The 18,101-nt window shown below is 43.9% G+C and overlaps 1 protein-coding gene across 2 annotated transcripts in view; it reads right to left on the bottom strand.

Annotated features, from left to right (window-relative positions):
• Positions 1–858: 858 nt before the first annotated feature.
• LOC309565267 (catalase-like) overlaps positions 859–18,101 on the bottom strand; it is a 96,551-nt gene continuing 79,308 nt past the window's right edge. For both annotated transcript variants that reach the window (XM_082270154.1, XM_082270153.1), the window contains 5 exons: positions 17,171–17,309; positions 11,305–11,435; positions 7,456–7,563; positions 4,611–4,697; positions 859–1,003 (listed from right to left, as the gene is read on the bottom strand). In XM_082270154.1, the coding sequence (XP_082126280.1) occupies positions 956–1,003; positions 4,611–4,697; positions 7,456–7,563; positions 11,305–11,435; positions 17,171–17,309 (513 nt within the window). In that variant the 3' untranslated portion in view covers positions 859–955. The remainder of the gene's footprint in view (positions 1,004–4,610; positions 4,698–7,455; positions 7,564–11,304; positions 11,436–17,170; positions 17,310–18,101) is intronic.

Below are 18,101 nucleotides of genomic sequence, written 5' to 3'. Positions count from 1 at the left end.
CACAGCCAGTCAGAGGAAGCTTTGTATTCATTGATAGAATACATTTCTTGCTCTATCAATGAATACAAAGCTTCCTCTGACTGGCTGAGTCAGAGAGGCAGGCAGATGATGTCACAACCTCTGACACAGCCAGTCAGAGAAAGCTTTGTATTCATTGATAGAATACATTGCTTCCTCTATCAATGTATACAAAGATTCCTCTGACTGGCTGAGTCAGAGAGGCAGGCAGATGATGTCACAACCTCTGACACAGCCAGTCAGAGGAAGCTTTGTATTCATTGATAGAATAAATTTCTTGCTCTGAGTGCCGTAGACTCTTCTGTGTGCCGGGTATGTGACAGGAAGTCTCATCTCGCTTCCGGAACACAGTGCGGTATGCTGGATGTAGCCGCAGCTACATACAGTTTATACTGTACATCCAGCAGCCTTGCAGGTTAATGAGGGACATATTTCGCTTGGTCCATGATAATGTAAAGTATGTGGAAAGATGGAGTTTTTCTTTAAATGATGATTGTTAACTATATCATTTTCTAAAATAATAAGAAACAGATTAAACCATCAACTGCCCCTGGTTGATACTAAATCCATGTAGAAGATCTTAAAAGCCCAACTGCATAAAAACATTTTTTTGTTTTGATTAGGGTGGTCCGGTTTTAGGGGCTGTCTCTGTCCATGTTTGAGAGATTTCCTGTCCCTTCCTGCTCTGTCACCTGGACAGGAAGAAAGAGGAAATCTCCCTCATGGGGAAACAGATAACAATAAAATCCTGACAAAGATTGTAAACCTTTCTCACTAGACTTAAACATTTTCCAATCTATCCATAACTGAAAGAAAAAAATCCTATTTCAACTTTTACAACTTTTGCTTAGTTATGAAATTGTAGGAACATTAAGGCTTCAGTAATGAAATGAGAACTTATTCTTCCTTTCCCAAGTCCGTAGAAGTTTCCTGTCCCCTACTGCGCCTCGGAACACTCGTAGCGAGTATATTTATGCAGGGGTTCCTACAAGAAAGGGGAAAAAATATACTCCGTTATTATTCAAACAATGCTACTTTCCACATCCAGCTGCTGCAGGTATCCCACAGTTCTGAGTGAATATCTGCTCCTCCTGCCACACACTTGGCCACTTTAAAGGTGAGGTTTAATCTGTTCTTATTTTGCCTTCCCTGGTTCCTCCTTTTCCCCTCATCAACATGCTACTTACATTTTTAAATAAGCCTTTGCATTAATTTTGGACCCATTGATGTTCTCACTGTGTTTCTGTACTTCTATATGCAAAGCAGGTAGAGCAGGACTGGTGGGAGGAGTCAGCGGGTGCTGTACGTAGCATATGACATCACCCTGCCCTAACAGAAGCAGTGGGCTGGCTTTTGGGAGGAGTTATGCAAATATCAAAATGCCTGCTGGGTGGGTGTCTGGCTGTAGAAGTGGGCATTCCTAGATTTCCTGATTTTCAATGAGAATCACCAGAGGCAAGACCGACACGAAATGCTGAGTCTTCATGATTAAAAGAATTGAAATCCAGTGAATAAAGGCAGGGCCGGCCCTACCATGGGTCCCGGTGGGACCATGGGCCCCAGCGGCACTTAGAGAGGGGCAGCCCCCGGCCGCCTCTTCTCTTCTTCGGCTATTACTCGATTGAAAAAAAAAATAAAAGGCTCGCGGCTGCGGGGCCGGCCTGACATGCACACTGCGCATGCGCCGCCGCTCGGGAAAGCCCGTAAACGTTCGGCTATTTCCGGGAATAGCCAAACATGTACGGGCTTTCCCAAGCGGCGGCGGTGCATGCACGGGGATGTGTTGGCGCCGGGCGGCACCATTTTTAAATCCTAAGGCGCCTTTAGGAACATGTAAGTGAGACGGCTCCACAGCCACACTACCTGCCATTATGCGGGGCTGCAGGCATACTACAGAAGATGCAGTGCTGCGGGCAAGGTACATGCCCGCAGCACTGCATCTCCTGTAGTATGCCCGCAGCCCCGCATTCTCTTGTACCATGCCCGCAGCCCCGCATTCTCTTGTACCATGCCCGCAGACCCGCATTCTCCTCTACCATGCCCTCAGCACTGCAGGGCACTGTGGCACTATAGACAGTAGAAAGCCTGGTGCGCTCATCTGCCCAGTGTCTACTGCTCTGTCCTGCTCCTGCTGTCACTCCGTACACACTCACACCCCTCTGACTGCTTTCATAGTCCTATAGAATGTGGGGGCCTTGGTGGAGGGCGTGAATTTTTTTTTTTCTTTTGGGGGGGGGGGGGGGGCAGCATTTCATTCTTGGACCCAGGCAGCACAATGTCTTGGGCCAGCCCTGAATAAAGGGGTGTGCCAGTGACAGTCAGGATGTCCGCAATCAGGCTCCATCTGACTTCCAGCAGCTTCTAATGCACTTGGTGAGAATCTCACAGTGTACAAAGAATATAGAGTAAGAGATGCCAGTCCAGGAGAGGAGTCTGTACAATTGTGCAAGAATTAAGGTAAGACTGGGGTTCAGCTTCAGCCTGTGAAATGCTCACCACATTAGGTAGCAATGGTAAATCAAATAAAAAAGCTTAAAGTATATATTGCTCAGTTGGGGCTCTGGGTTGATCCTGCAGTACTGGATTAAGTTATACAGATTGGTGCATAGTTTGTTCCTTCTCACTGCCGGGGAGGAATTTGCTTTGCCAGTGGACTGCATGATTTCCTTAAACCCAATGACATCTAAAGTTTAGTCATTAGAGCAGCCTTTTTTAACCAGGGTTCCATGTAAATCTAGAATACCTCCAGAAGTTGCTAAATGTTCCTTGAACTGTGGCTGATTGACCTCCCATGGTGCCTGCATACTTTCAAACCCAATACCATTTGGCACAGTCAGTGGCATGACACCAAACATCTTTTTAGCTGTTCATGAGGGTAGAATTCTGACCAGTGACGACGTTAATACGTGTGACGAAACGCATTGGGTGGACCCTCATTGGTGGATGTCCGGACGCATGCGCAGTTGAGTAAGACAGCGGCCATTTTCTTGGTTAGAAATGGAACCACGCTAGTGACTGACCACACATACACGCTGCTGCCACTCTGCAAAAATGTGAGTTTCTCTCTTTTTTTTCAATAAATATATGTTTGATATACCACACCATGAGAGGTATTTCTTGCTTTTTTTCTGAGAGATCACTAAAGCAGTCCAGTGGCTTGAGATGGAAGGCATGATGTGAAAAACCTGGTGTTTTAGATCGATGCTTCACAGATTTATATCATCTGCTGTATATGGCCTTTATGATCCGTTGATCTGGTAAGGGTATTTTGGAAGAGCTCTTTTGGTGGCTGATCTATTGCACCTCTAACACTTCCAGGATTGTCAGTGTGGCTTCACATTGTCACGTGGATTTTATCATCTTATATGGACTTTATCTGTCTATTTTTATGATTAGCGATACATTCCTTGATATACATGTATTTAGATTGCTTCAGAATCATTTTGTGTAGCTGCTTTTGTAATTATTTAATAAGATCTACCTGTGGTATTTAGCGCAGCTATTTTTATATTATAACATTGTAATAGGCTTATTCCTCCCACTGACCACCAATGTAAGGAGCATTCTTCTCACTGACCACAAATATAGGGGTCATTCTTTTCAATGACCACCAATGTAAGGAACATTCTTCTCACTGACCACCAATGTAAGGAACATTCTTCTCACTGACCTCCAATGTAAGGAGCATTCTACCCACTGACCACCAATGTAAGGAGCATTCTTCTCACTGACCACCAATGTAAGGAACATTCTTCTCACTGACCTCCAATGTAAGGAGCATTCTACCCACTGAAAACCAATGTAAGGAGCATTCTTCCCACTGACCACCAATGTAAGGAACATTCTTCTCACTGACCACCAATGTAAGGAGCATTCTACCCACTGACCACCAATGTAAGAAGTATTCTTCCCACTGACCACCAATGTAAGGCGCATTCTACCCACTGAAAACCAATGTAAGGAGCATTCTTCCCACTGACCTCCAATGTAAGGAACATTCTTCTCACTGACCACCAATGTAAGGAGCATTCTACCCACTGACCACCAATGTAAGAAGTATTCTTCCCACTGACCACCAATGTAAGGCGCATTCTACCCACTGAAAACCAATGTAAGGAACATTCTTCCCACTGACCACCAATGTAAGGAACATTCTTCTCACTGACCACCAATGTAAGGAGCATTCTACCCACTGACCACCAATGTAAGAAGTATTCTTCCCACTGACCACCAATGTAAGGCGCATTCTACCCACTGACCATCAATGTAAGGAGCATTCTTATCACTGACCACCAATGTAAGCAGCATTCTTCTCAATGACCACCAATGTAAGCAGCATGTTTTTCCACTGTCTCCAATAAACTGGTTTTAGCAGAAGCTTATAGAGACCTGAAAAATTTTCAAGGGTTCCTTTGAAACAAAAAGGTCTCCAACCATTTCCATTTCAGAAGAACATTGAGCTCTAATAAGAGATCTTTGTGGCTTTTCTTCTGGATGCCAATCTCTGTCATTTAGCACCCACAGTGATGATATTTTTTACATGGGGGGGGGGGGGGTAAAATGTGCATTACTGTATTTAAAAGGACACCCACCTTTTTTCCACTGGCAGCATTGTACTCATCCAGAAGGTCCTGAATACGGGAGCCAAACTCTGGGTCAATTTCCCTGAAGTTTTTCACCTGATAAAAAAATAGAATGTTGAACAAATCATGATTTAAAGGATCAATCCAACCAAGACAGTTCATTTTAATCTTTGGCAGATGCTGACAACATTAAATTACCCAACAGCTTTTTTATTTTATTTTAGGGATTCCAATGGTGTGAGCCCCTATATAATGTGCAGACCTGGGAACTCGGAAGCGCAGAGATCTCTGCACTTTAGAGTCCTCAGGTCTGCACTTTATGAGGGGCTCCCATCATCCCTGTTGGGCTTTTATTCACTTTGTTAATAATAATAATAATAATAATAATAAGACTAAAGTAGCAGGTGTAGGAAAACCTGGTATCACTGGTCTTGTAGAAGGGGGGGGCCTTAGGTAGGTAGCAGCAGATCTAGGAAATATGACAGGGAGAACTTCCCTCTAAAACCTCCAAGAGGTGCAAGAAGCCGGCAATTGCCTCATCCTAGCAGACTACACTTATACCTGAAACAACTGGAATGACTATTCATGATAGAAAGTGGTAAATCTGAGTTAACCTAAAGCCAATGCTACACAGGCAATCCTCAATAAAGCAATCAAGACAGTCTGCATATGGACCCTCTAACATGGGCTTTCCGATCAGCGGACATGATCGGATGCTCCATGTACCTCTATGGAGCAGCGGATGTCAGAGGTGACATGTCCGCTGACACCTGCTGCTCTCTGATCCGAACCCGCCGTAAAATCCGGACGGATGGAAACCCTATTTTCCATCTGTCTGTAGGATCGGATCAGATAGGATTGGATGAAAACAGACAGGCGGTCCGTCTTTATCCGATCTCCCATAGAGGAGAGCGGGGATCTGACAGGTCTGTCTCTGCAAAGTAAGCGGAGACGAAGCTGTCATCCGCCTGCTCAGCGGGGATCAGCGGATCGATCCCCGCTGAGAAAAACAGAGTCCACCGAACGCACCGCTCGTGTGAAAGGAGCCTATAGTTGAAACAGTTAAAGTAAATTAGGCCTCATGCATAGTAGATGTTTAGCCTCTGTGTGTGTGTTTTGGTGTTTTGGTGTATACAGAATTCACAAATGCATCGACTGTAAAACTGAGAGGCTAAGCTACTGGGGCTGGATGGTGCACTAATTGGTACTAACATTTAGGGCAGTTAACCTCTTTTTTTGTTTTTGTAAGAGGTTTTCTATTTCTTACGGGTTAAAACTTTAAAAATGATTGCTAGACTGGGAGATATATGCCTGTAATAGGCTAGTTTTATGAACTTCTGCTCATATAATTAGTATCGGGTACGCATCTCTGGATGCAAACATTTTTCATGTAGATATACTGGAAAAGAAGGGCGGCGCTCACTGGTGTCTATAAATTTCTGTCCTCTATGGATAAAAAACTGGAAAGTGTCTCTAAAGACATTGTTAAATAACAATGGTATTTATTGAAATCATGAATGGATAAAGGGTTAAAATATTTTCCACGACAGTCCCGACAGTCCTAAACCTCCTTGGGTTGCTATGGGATACCAAGGGAGATGTAAATGCAGCAGATAATAGCCGGTGTTACCTGGGGATCTGCTGGCGTCCCACTTGATGAAAGGTGGCTAGTGGAGAATAGGGTACCTCGAATAGCGCATTGGCGCCGTAGTCAGGCTGGAAGGGGGACACTGTGTGTGGCCGCCGCACAGTCTTACGGTGGATAAGAGCTTGCCTGCATCGGGTTCCCGAATCCTCCGCTGCTTCCGCGTTGGCCGGAAGTGACGTGGAGATCGCGTCACCGGAAGTGACGATCAGGAAGTCTGGCTGGTCACGTGTGTAAACAAACTTGCTTTCTGGTGGCAACTACGGCGCCAATGCGCTATTCGAGGTACCCTATTCTCCACTAGCCACCTTTCATCAAGTGGGACGCCAGCAGATCCCCAGGTAACACCGGCTATTATCTGCTGCATTTACATCTCCCTTGGTATCCCATAGCAACCCAAGGAGGTTTAGGACTGTCGGGACTGTCGTGGAAAATATTTTAACCCTTTATCCATTCATGATTTCAATAAATACCATTGTTATTTAAAAGAGACACTTTCCAGTCTTTTATCCATAGAGGACAGAAATTTATAGACACCAGTGAGCGCCGCCCTTCTTTTCCAGTATTGCCAATTCATGATTTCATCCCATGTTTAGGGTTTGGCAGCCTTGGCAAGTCACAGTCTATTGATCATTTATATACCACCGCATTATTTGGTTCCATCATCACCCAGGGACATTTCTATGGGATCAGCGCCTGGACTATTTTTTTGTGTATTCATGTAGATATAGAATCCTATGTGCTACCACTTATTATAAAAATAGGAAGCAGCTGCTCCAAACTTGTCCCAACATCTAAAATACAATTGTTTAAAAATATGAAGTGGCGCTTTGCTTTAAAAACTAAAAGAATATTGAAACTATATAAGGAATTGCAAACAGTAGTATTACATGTGTCTGATCTCTTGTTTTTAAACCATTAGGACGCATAAAGGTAGCCTTTTACATGTATAAAATAAATAAATGGAAAAAAAAACTTGTAAAATGAATTGAAAGGGAAATGAGAGCATGTTTTGGTCATATTTTGAGTTCGCTAATTTAACTGTTATATACTTTTTTTCTTGTTTTATATATAACCTTTTATTCACAAATGAACATTAAATACAGAGTACTCTCTGTTGACACTAGTCTTCTAAAAGGAGAGCAAATCCGTGGCTGTTTGAGACTCTCTCTCTCTCTCTCAGATTATTGAGTCAATAATGTGACTTACCGCTCTCTCTTGGATGAAGAGCTGAGCATCCTTTAGGTTATCAGCAATATTCTCGCACAGTCTCCGGCGCTGCTCTGAGTTCAGAGTTCTTCTGTAGAAAGCTCTCACCTAAAGCCAAACATGATATCACTCATGATGATGTTCCAATACAGTAATGTTAGCATCACCTTAATGTATATATATAAGGCAACATTGTAAATATTTATTTGGTTTTCCAATTTGTTAATGGGAGCTTTCAATCAAAAAAAAACATTGCCACTATATTTGCTGCACAAGGGACCTGAGTCTTTTGGCGGGGGGATCACTATCTGATCCACTACTGGGGTTATTCCTCATTTATATTAGCATTGATTTCAAATTCCAGGACCACTGGAGCGGCTGCAGGGGTGCTGAGAGTTTAGGAACCCTGGAGGCAAGTACAGCAGAGAGGATGTCTGGTGTTAGTTCACCTTTTCTTTTTTTTTCTGTAAAGAGGAACTAACTCCTTGAAGCACAACTATGCCCAGATAATGTTCAACTATTTACATATTTTGAACAAGCAATAAAAATAACTTTAAAACAAGCCTTCGCTCACTTCTGTAGCTGCAGGCACTGTGGATAAATTCATCTTTACCTGCCTTCTGCTGTGCCCCATCTAAGATGATTGTAATGCTGAACGGCTGTCATCTTTGCCAGGCATTCATTCCTTTATCATGTGATCTGAGTCGGATGTCAAAAGTTGTGTACACACTAGGGATCGACCGATTATCGCCAAGGCTGATATATATCGAGGGTCGATATTGACTTTTGCCGATATATCTGTATCGGCCCCAGAACTGGCCGATATTACCGATATTCCAAATATTGCTCATGTAAGAGCCCATTCACACTAGCACGACTTGTGAGGCGACTTGTGTAGCCCCAGGTCGCTTGACATAACAAAAGCAATGTTAATCAATCAGTGCCGTCTTAATTGGCACTACTGAATTCACTCCGACTTCAGAAAAGGGTCCTGTACTACTTTGAGGCGACCTGTGATCCGACTGTCCCATATGCTTCAATGGGAGTCGCCTCCTTATCTTAATTGAAGCGACTTGTTATCAGACTTTCCAGGAAGAATAAGTCCCCATTCACACTGGGGCGACATGTGAGGCGACCTGGTCGCCTCACAGGTCGCCATAGGTCGCCTTCCATAGGGAAGCTGCGGACCCGTTCTAAAAGTCGCTCCGACTTAGAAAAAGGGTCCGGAGCTTTTTTGGGACGACCCGTAGCGACCGTCATAGACTTCAATGTTATGAAGTCCGTGCCGGCCGCTCTGAGGTCGCGGCGCGCTGCTCGCACCGCGACCTCGGAGGTCGCCCCTGGAAGTCGGATCGCCCCAGTGTGAACGGGGCCGAAAGAGATTAGCCAGGCATTCCCCACAGACAAAGTCGCCAGTCTCTTCAAAATAGTGCACAAGTCTCTTCCAAGTCTCTTCCAAGTCTCTAAACAAGTCTCTAAACAAGTCTCTTCAAGTCACGGGGCGACTTTCTGGTCGTGGTAGTGTGAACCGGCTATAAGGGTAAAATGATGTCACATAGCATAATTCCGTTTACAAATGTTATTGAATATGCCACTCACATATGTACAGATTAAAGATATAAGCAATTCCACATTAGCAGATCTGCTGGCAGATCGGTATTTCTCACCCACTTGCTATAAGTGATACCCGGGTGATACCGCTCCATTCGGCATCCACTCAATACTGCCCTGTCTCTCACCCGCTCCATCTCCCACCCGATACCGATCCGTCACTCACCCACTTGCCGTAAGTGATACCAGGGTGATACCGCTCCGTCCGGCATACGATAATGATCTCGGAGGTCACACCGGACGTGACCACGCACGTGACCTCCAAGATTGTATGCCGGACGGAGCGGTATCACCCGGGTATCACTTACGGCAAGTGGCAAGCCTTCAGTCAGGATGTGGCCCAGAAGTTGATTGACAGCATGCCAGGGCGAAATGCAGAGGTCTTGCAAAAGAAGATCTTTTGCATTAACTTAACCACTTGCTGTCTGCTCACTAGAGCTGTACTGCAGCAAAGTGGCTCTTGTAGGTCTGACGACGTAGACCTACGTCCGCAGACACTCCCCCTTCTCGCGCGCCGCCGGAGGCTCGCTCCCGCTGTATTCAGTCAAAGCGGGAGTCGGGCCAGGGCTTGTAAACACAAGCGGGCGGATCTCCTAAGTGACAGGCAGGGTCAGAATGCAGGGTTCAGCATAGCTGAACCTGCGATCTGTCCTTGTGTCACTCAGTCACCTCCCCCCACACACGTTAGTAAGCACCAGGCATACATTAACCCCTCCCTCTCCAATAAAATTAACCCCTTCCCTGCCAGTGTCATTTTTACAGTAACAGTGCATATGTATAGCACTGATTACTGTAGTAATGTCACTGGTACCTCCAAAAGTGTCAAAAATGTCAGTCAAGGGTCCGATCTGTCCGCCGCAATGTCGCAGTCCCGCAAAAAAAAAAATCACAGATCGCCGCCATTACTCGTTAAAAAAAAAACACACCAAAAACGACAGAAATCTTTCCCTTAGTTAGTAAACGCAATAACTTTTGCGCAAACCAATCAAAATACGCTTATTGCAATCTTTTTTACCAAAAATATGTAGCAGAAAACAAATTGGCCTAAAATGATAAAAAATTTTGATTTTTACATTTTTTTGGGGGGGAATTTCATATAAAAAAATGTGAAAAATATTGTTATTTTTTCAAAATTGTCGCTCTTTTTTTGTTTATAGCGCAAAAAGTAAAAATCGCACAGGTGATCAAATACCACCAAAAGAAAGCTCTGTTTGTGGGAAAAAAAAGGACGTAAATTTTGTTTGGGTACGGCGTTGCATGACCGTGCAATTGTCAGTTAAATTCGCACAGTGCCGAATCGCAAAAAGTGGCCCAGACGTAAGACAGCAAAATCCTCCGGTGGTAAAGTGGTTAAAGTGGAGCTCCAGCACCTATAAAACACAAATAAAAGTCAGCAGCTACAAAAATTGTAGATACTGACTTTTAAAAAATAGCCACTTGACTGTCACAGGGTCCAGGGGTGAGCTCACCCCAGCCGTCTTCATCCTCCCGCGCTCCTCATAAGTGCCAATTGTGCAAGAAGAGCAAGGGACGAATCCCTAAAGCGGAACTTCCCCTTTTGGGTGGATTTCCGCTTTAATGTAATTGTCAATAAAAGTCTTTGACACTTATGAAATGCTTGTAATTATACTTCAGTATCCCATAGTAACATCTGACAAAAAGATCTAAAAACACTGAGGCAGCAGACTTTGTGAAAATTATTATTTGTGTCATTCTCAAAACTTTTGGCCATGGCTGTACAGTGGGACCATGGAGAATGAATGTAGCCACCCTCTAATAGGAAGTCAGATAACAACAAAAACACAAAAAAAAAAAAAAAAACAGTAATCTGGAAATTTGGAGGAGGCCGAGATCAATAGAAGGGACTTTTCTGAGTTAAGAATATGGACTTGAATAGAATTTTATTTTTTTAAAACCAAAGTTTAGTGTCACTTAGGGCTTATGAGTGTATGCTTTTGGTTATTTAATAAAACATACATTTTCCAGTTTATATTGCTAGTATTGCTCACTTTTTTGGGATTCCTCTGTCTTCTTTTTTTAGATAGCATTATACATCCATATTGGTGCCCCAGTCCAAACACCCAGGGTGTAAAAACTTTCATACACTTTAATACCTTTTTTTATCTTAGTTTGGGGAAAAAAAATATTCACTTTTAGTAGTTAATACAGAAGAGTCCCAGTTCTATATATATTAGCTTAGGTAATCTTAACCTTGCTTCCCGTCCCCAACCTCATTACCTGGGACACGTTATCCTCTACAGAGCTGTCATGGCGGTCAATGTCTCCAGAAGATGTGCAGGCGCTCTCCTTGTGCTTGGGTGTATCCCTAGGAGATGTGAAGCTGTTCGGATAATAGTTTGGTACATGGCCTATGGAAATAGTGAGAAATAATAGCAGTCATAAATATGTCCATAATTTCTGAGTTCTAATCATGGTTGGGCAGACATCAATTTTAAACACATACTGACAGGGCTTTTTTTTGTAGTGGGGATGCGGGGGAACCCAGTTCCGGCACCTCCAGTACTGAATGTATGAAATAGCAAGGGGTGTGCTGGAGGGTCTATTGTTGCTGGCTGCTGAAGGACCTATTATCAAAGGTGGGGATCTGCTTTTGTGCAAGGGTCTATTGTTGCTGGAGTGGGATCTATTGTTGCTGGAGTGGGATCTATTGTTGCTGGGAGGGATCTAGTGCTGAGGGAGAGGTCTAATGTTGCTGGGGGGGGGATCTAATACCAATTATGGTGCACTATTTGTCTCTCTGATGCCAATGATGGTGAACTATTCCTCCCACTGATACCAATGATGAGGAACTATTCCTCCCACTGACACCAATGAGGGTTCACTATTCCTCCCACTGACACCAATGATGGTTCACTATTCCTCCCACTGACACCAATGATGGAGCACTATTCCTCCCACTGACACCAATGATGGGTCACTATTTCTCCCACTGACACCAAGGATGGGGCACCATTCCTCCCACTGATGCTAATGATGGGGCACTATTCCTCCCACTGACACCAATGATGGTTCACTATTCCTCCCACTGATACCAATGATGGGGCACTATTCCTTCCACTGACACCAATGATGGGGCACTATTCCTCCCACTGACACCAATGATGGGGCACTATTCCTCCCACTGACACCAATGATGGGGCACTATTCCTCCCACTGACACCAGTGATGGGGCACTATTCCTCCCACTGACACCAATGATGGGGCACTATTCCTCCCACTGACACCAATGATGGGACACTATTCCTCCCACTGATGCCAAAGATGGGGCACCATTCCTCCCACTGACACCAATGATGGGACACTATTCTTCCCACTGACAACAACGATGGGGCACTATTTCTCCTACTGACCACAGACACTATGCAACCTAAAACCACACCCGAGCCATTGTTTACTCTCATTGATTCCAGGCATTAAAATTTTTCTACCCTCATTGGCCACAATTTGGCCCCCCAAGAGGACAGTAAACAAATCCTTTGTTTGTAAAGTTTGCAGACCCTTGTCCTAGGGCAACCTGTGACCCAAGTGGCCTCCTGTGACTCCTGTACACTCTAGAGCAGTGATGGCGAACCTTGGCACCCCAGATGTTTTGAAACTACATTTCCCATGATGCTCAACTACACTGCAGAGTGCATGATCATCATGGGAAATGTAATTCCAAAACATCCGGGGTGCCAAGGTTTGCCATCGCTGCCCTAGAGCATCCTGTGTCATTTTGTGACCACAGTACATCCCAGAGCATCCTCATCTTTGATTTCCCTGCACCCTAGATTATCCTTTGACATCTTGTGATCTCAATCTGTCCTGTGTGCCCTGTGACTTCAGTGCATCCCAAAGCAACCTCTGTCATCTAGTGACTCCTAGGGTACCCTGTGTGCCTCTGCCTGTGTCACCTGTGTCTACGCACAGTTTTTGGCAAACTCCATAGTTGCCTGACCTGCCACACTCCACCAACAGTGCCCTCCCAGCTCCTCTCTACCCTCAAATACACTCCTCCAATCACTTGGACTGTCCTTCTCTCAGTGGATGCGAACCTCTGTCTGTGACAGCTACCGGGACAGGAAGTGAGGAAAAATCTCCTTACAGTGGTTGTAAACCCTCTCTTATAACTTGTACGTAAAGGTAAGCCATAAATAAGGCTCACCTATAAGTACTGTAAATATCTCCTAAACTTGCACCATTTAGGAGATATTTATATTGCATGCATCTGATGACGTCACAGGCGCATTCGCTCTGAAGGAACGACCACCCGTGCTGTTAATTCAGAGCCCTGTTCCGTGAACGGCGGCTCCCATGCGCATGCGATGTCATCGCGCCTCCGGCCAATCAGATGGCCGGAGGATGCGAACCAGGAAGTAGGACGGCCGAACATGACGGCCAAGTCAACGGTGAGCGGGCAGCACTGCGGGGGCTTCGTTCCAAGGTAAGTATTTCATAATGAGCTAGTATGCAATGCATACTAGCTCATTATGCCTTTGTCTTACAGGGTTTTTTTTTTTTCCGTTTTTTTTTTTTTAAGGGGGGGGGGGTTTACAGCCTCTTTAAAAGAGAGCAATAAAAACCTGACCGAGGTTCTCATCCTTCCCCACTCAGTATAAAGCTACAGATACAGCTACCAGTGACAAATGTCTCAGAGGGGATTTCTCTTAATTTTATAGAGATCTCCACTCACTTCCAACTGTGTCAGTGGGACAGGAAGTGAAGGGAAATCTCCCCAATGAGACACAGAAAAAAAAAAAAAAAAAACTCTGCCAGGGGTTTAACCACTTGAAGACCAGAGTTTTTCCGGCACCTTTTGTTTACAAGTTTAAATCAGTATTTTATTCTAGAAAATTACTTATAACCCCCAAACATTGTAATTCCCTCGGGAATAAAATGGCAAGCGTTGCAATTTTTTATGTCACACGATATTTGCATAGCGGTTTTGCGAGCAAATAGATACCTAACCTGTCATGCTTTAAAATTGCACACGCACGTGGAATGGCGACTAACTACAGTACCTAAAAATCTCCATTGGTAATGCTTTAAACACCTTTACAGTTTACCTGTTTGCAGTTACAGGGGCTTTCTAGCACTAGAATGATTGTTCTCGCTCTAATGTTCATACCTCACATGTGTGGTTCGAATACCGTTTACATATGCCTGCACGGCTTATGTATGCGTTCGCTTCTACTCTCAAGCACAGAGGAATGGGGGCACTTTACAGTTTTTTATTAATATTTTTTATTTCATTTTTTATTTTTTATTCTTGCACTGTCCCTTTACAATTTTTTGTGATCACTTTGTATTCCTTTTACAAGGAACATAAACATCACTTGTAATAGAAATAAGGATGACAGATCCTTTTTTTGCTTTAAAAAACATATATTTTTATTTACTTCCAGCCTGGACAGGAAGTGACGTCATGCCGTCACTCCGGTCCTCCAAGGCCATAGAGTTGATCAAAGAGTGTTAACTCTTTGATCGCCTATGGGAGCAGCCGGCCACACCGCCGGTTTGTTTCTTGGGCGAACCTGCGGAAACGGTAAGTCCAAGAAACACCGGCGAAAGGTGGAAGACGATCCCTCCCGCCGCTTCGAAAAGCCACTTGGACCGGTTTCATGAGAAAGCCAGCCGATGGCTGTAAAAAACAATACCGGGGATGGCTGATATCTTCAGTCATAATCGCCATTAACCACTTGCAAACCACATAGTATATTTACGTTTTTCGGTCAGCAATTGGTTTAACGTTATTTTCTTCTTCCACTCTGGAAAAAGTATTGGCTATAGATACAGTTAGGATATGGACAGAGCGGAGCTCATTCTTACTGTCAAAGAACATCGTTCAGATGGTGTATACGCTTCGGGGTTGATTAACTAAAACTGGAGCACTCAGAAACGGGTGCAGTTGTGCATAGTAGCCAATCAGCTTCTAATTTCAGCTTTTTCAATTAAGCTGATTAGTTTCTATGCAGAGCTGCAGTAGATTTTGCATGCTCCAGTTTTAGTAAATTTCCCCTCTTTGTCTTCTTAACTGCTTGCAGATATACTGCTGCAGGATGACCGCTCTGCGCTGGATCACATATCTGATAAGTGATCAGCACTTCTGGGTGGGGGGCGCACACGCGCCTAGCCCTGGCTGTGCTGTAATTTGTTACAGCACAAGCCGATCAGCGGGTCCTGGCCAATGATTGATTGCCTGGACCCGCTGATCAACTCAGTCATTCACAGAAGGGAGCTCTGTGTTGTTGTAAACACTGATGGGTGATCTTGCTGTTTTTGTATTACCTGCAAAGTAAGGGAAAAAAAACAGCAAGAACACTTAGTAAAAGCACCACATAATACACACATTGTTAGGCACACATTTAACCCCCTTGATCGCCCCTAGATGTTAACTCCTTCCCAGCCACTGTCATTAGTACAGTGACAGTGTATAGTATTAGTACTGATCACTGTATTAGTGCCATTATTGATGTCAGTGTCAGTTTCTCATTAGCGTACCCCCAGCCAGTGTCAGTTATGCCCCATACACACGTGCAGATTATCTGCAGACTTTTGTCTGCAGACTTACCAAAACCATATAATATGAGATCAAATCTAAACACTTTCAATTTGTATGCAATCCGGCAGGCCCTTGCACTACATAGAAAAGGTAAGTCTACAGACAAAAGTCTGCAGATAATCTGCACGTGTGTATGGGGCATAAGTGTCAGATTGTCCGCCACAATATCACAGTCCCACTCTAAGTCGCTAATCGCCGCCATTACTAGCTTAAAAAAATAAAAATTCCAATATCTATACCAGACACTATAATTTTTGAGCAAACCAAATAATATACACTTAATGGCATTTTATTTACCAAAGACATGTAGCAGAATACATTTTGACCTAAAATTTTCCTAAAAGGAAATTTGATATTTTTTTTAATTAGATGTTTATTACAGAAAAGCAAAGAATATTTGTTTTTTTTCAAAATTTTCTGTCTTTTTTTTGTTTATCTCAAAAAAAAAAAAAAAAGTCTAGTGGTGCCCAATACCACCAAAAGAAAGCTCTATGTGCTGTAAGGGGTTTGCTCGGTAGCGGGTGTGGGTGACCCCTTGGGTGGGTTCGCTACACAGAGAGACAGCCGAGGAGTGGTTGAAAACAACGGTCTATGGTTTATTCTTCCAATTTGCTGGAAACAAGTGCAAGCATCCAAACAGCATAAATCAAACAAACATAAAATAAACCCTGGCCACTTGGGGCGTCTACCTTCACAACACAGGAACCTACCTATGAAGTCTGTCCCAACCTACTGCTGGGCAGACACTGCTGGTCATACAGCAGAAAACCAATAGTCCATTTGTTTTCCTTTCACACAGAAAAAGTCAACACCACCTCACCTTCAGAAGTCTCTCGGCTTACTGCTCTCCTTAACGCAAAAAGCCTCAGGAGGCAGCAATCAGTAGTCATCCTCTGGATAACTTATAGAGGCCTTAATTGCCTCATTCTGAATAGCTGAAGCTTTTCAACGTCCTTAATCACTTGCCGACTGCCCAGAGTATATTTACTGCGGCAGTCAGCCCCTCACAGGCAAAGCGACGTAGGTCTACGTCACTAGCCTGTGAGGCTCTGGGGATCGCGTGCGCCGCCAAATGAGCACTCCCGCTTGGTCACGGACCCCCCTGCGCGTGTACCCGGTGGACCCGGTGGACACCAATGCTACTAGAAATTTAAAGAAACAAAAAAAAGGATGAATCACTGTATTATTATTATTCATCCTTTTTTTTGTTTCTTTAAATTTCTAGTAGCATTGGTGTGGTCACACCCTTGTTAATGCCCCTGAAGAAGCGATCTTTTGCGAAACATGTTGGGCCAATCAGCGTTGTTGTTACATGCTACTTGCAACATCTTTGTGTTTCTGTATACAGTATTCTTTCACTGGATATGTATGTCTGGTTTTTAATAAAATTGTTTTCCCTATTTATCATCTGATTATTGGTCTGATGACCGTATCCGTTTAAAAGTCCCCCAGCCCCCTCTTTGTTTTTATGTTTCCACTTTGTTTTAATATCGATAAAATAATCACACACGATCTACTCTCACACAGACAAAGTGCTCTTACTTGGATGAGCGAACATGCACATCGGACCGTCCCTCTGGTAGTGACAGGCATTGGCTGACCGAGGACTGTTCACTGGAATATGCAAATAATTTGGCCCCAAGCGGTACCTGTGTGTGTCCGGGTAGGAGAAGAGACGGCCCTGTGAACCATAAAATAATGTTTAGGCTTTCAATAGAGGTTACACCAACACAGGGTGGTACCGTGGGTGCACAGAAAGATGGTGCCACATCCTATTAAATAGACTATGAAAATTCTAGAAAAACGTGAACTTTTTAGGGACACATATATAAAATCCAAAAAGTTTATTCAAGACAAAACAAATTTCACATAAATTTTAAAAACCATATAAAATCAGACAGGTGTAATTGAATAGCTGACCCAACCAGATCAGATCGGCCGGGTTGGGAGACGCCATTACCAGATGGCGTGGATGCCCCGACCGAGACGCACATATAAGGCGCAGATGTGGACCTTGTATAGCGTCAGGCACCACCTTTATCTACATGTGGAGGGCTGGCTTGTGGCGACCCATGGCGACCAGGGTATGTGGACTGTCTTGCTTGGCTCTGCTTTGGCTATTTATTTCTCTGCTTCTAATTCAGTGCTAGTTTTACTGCATACAGTACATGTCATGAACAGCTAAGATGCCTTTTTGGTTACTTGTTGACTCTTTACGTTGCAGATCCTCACACTTTATGAAAGCTATTTGGGAACTATTCTACTGTAACAAGTGACACTCCTCTAGCTGAATAGGTTTTACTTTGACTACTCACAGTCATATAATTCAATCAACACTTTATCCCCAGCTATCCTTTTTTATGAGTATATCTTTTGAGGTGAGCAGCTCTACGTCATCAGTTATGACAATTAAAGGGCTAGCACAGCCTTAATGGGCTGATGTATACCCTCTGTACTAGGTCCCTTGTATGCA

Source organism: Pelophylax lessonae (genome assembly GCF_965119305.1).
Source record: "Pelophylax lessonae genome assembly, chromosome: 10".
In the NCBI taxonomy this organism is placed as follows: domain Eukaryota; kingdom Metazoa; phylum Chordata; class Amphibia; order Anura; family Ranidae; genus Pelophylax; species Pelophylax lessonae.
Note: the sequence above shows the minus strand (reverse complement) of the source record. Positions and strands in the feature narration are given on the sequence as shown.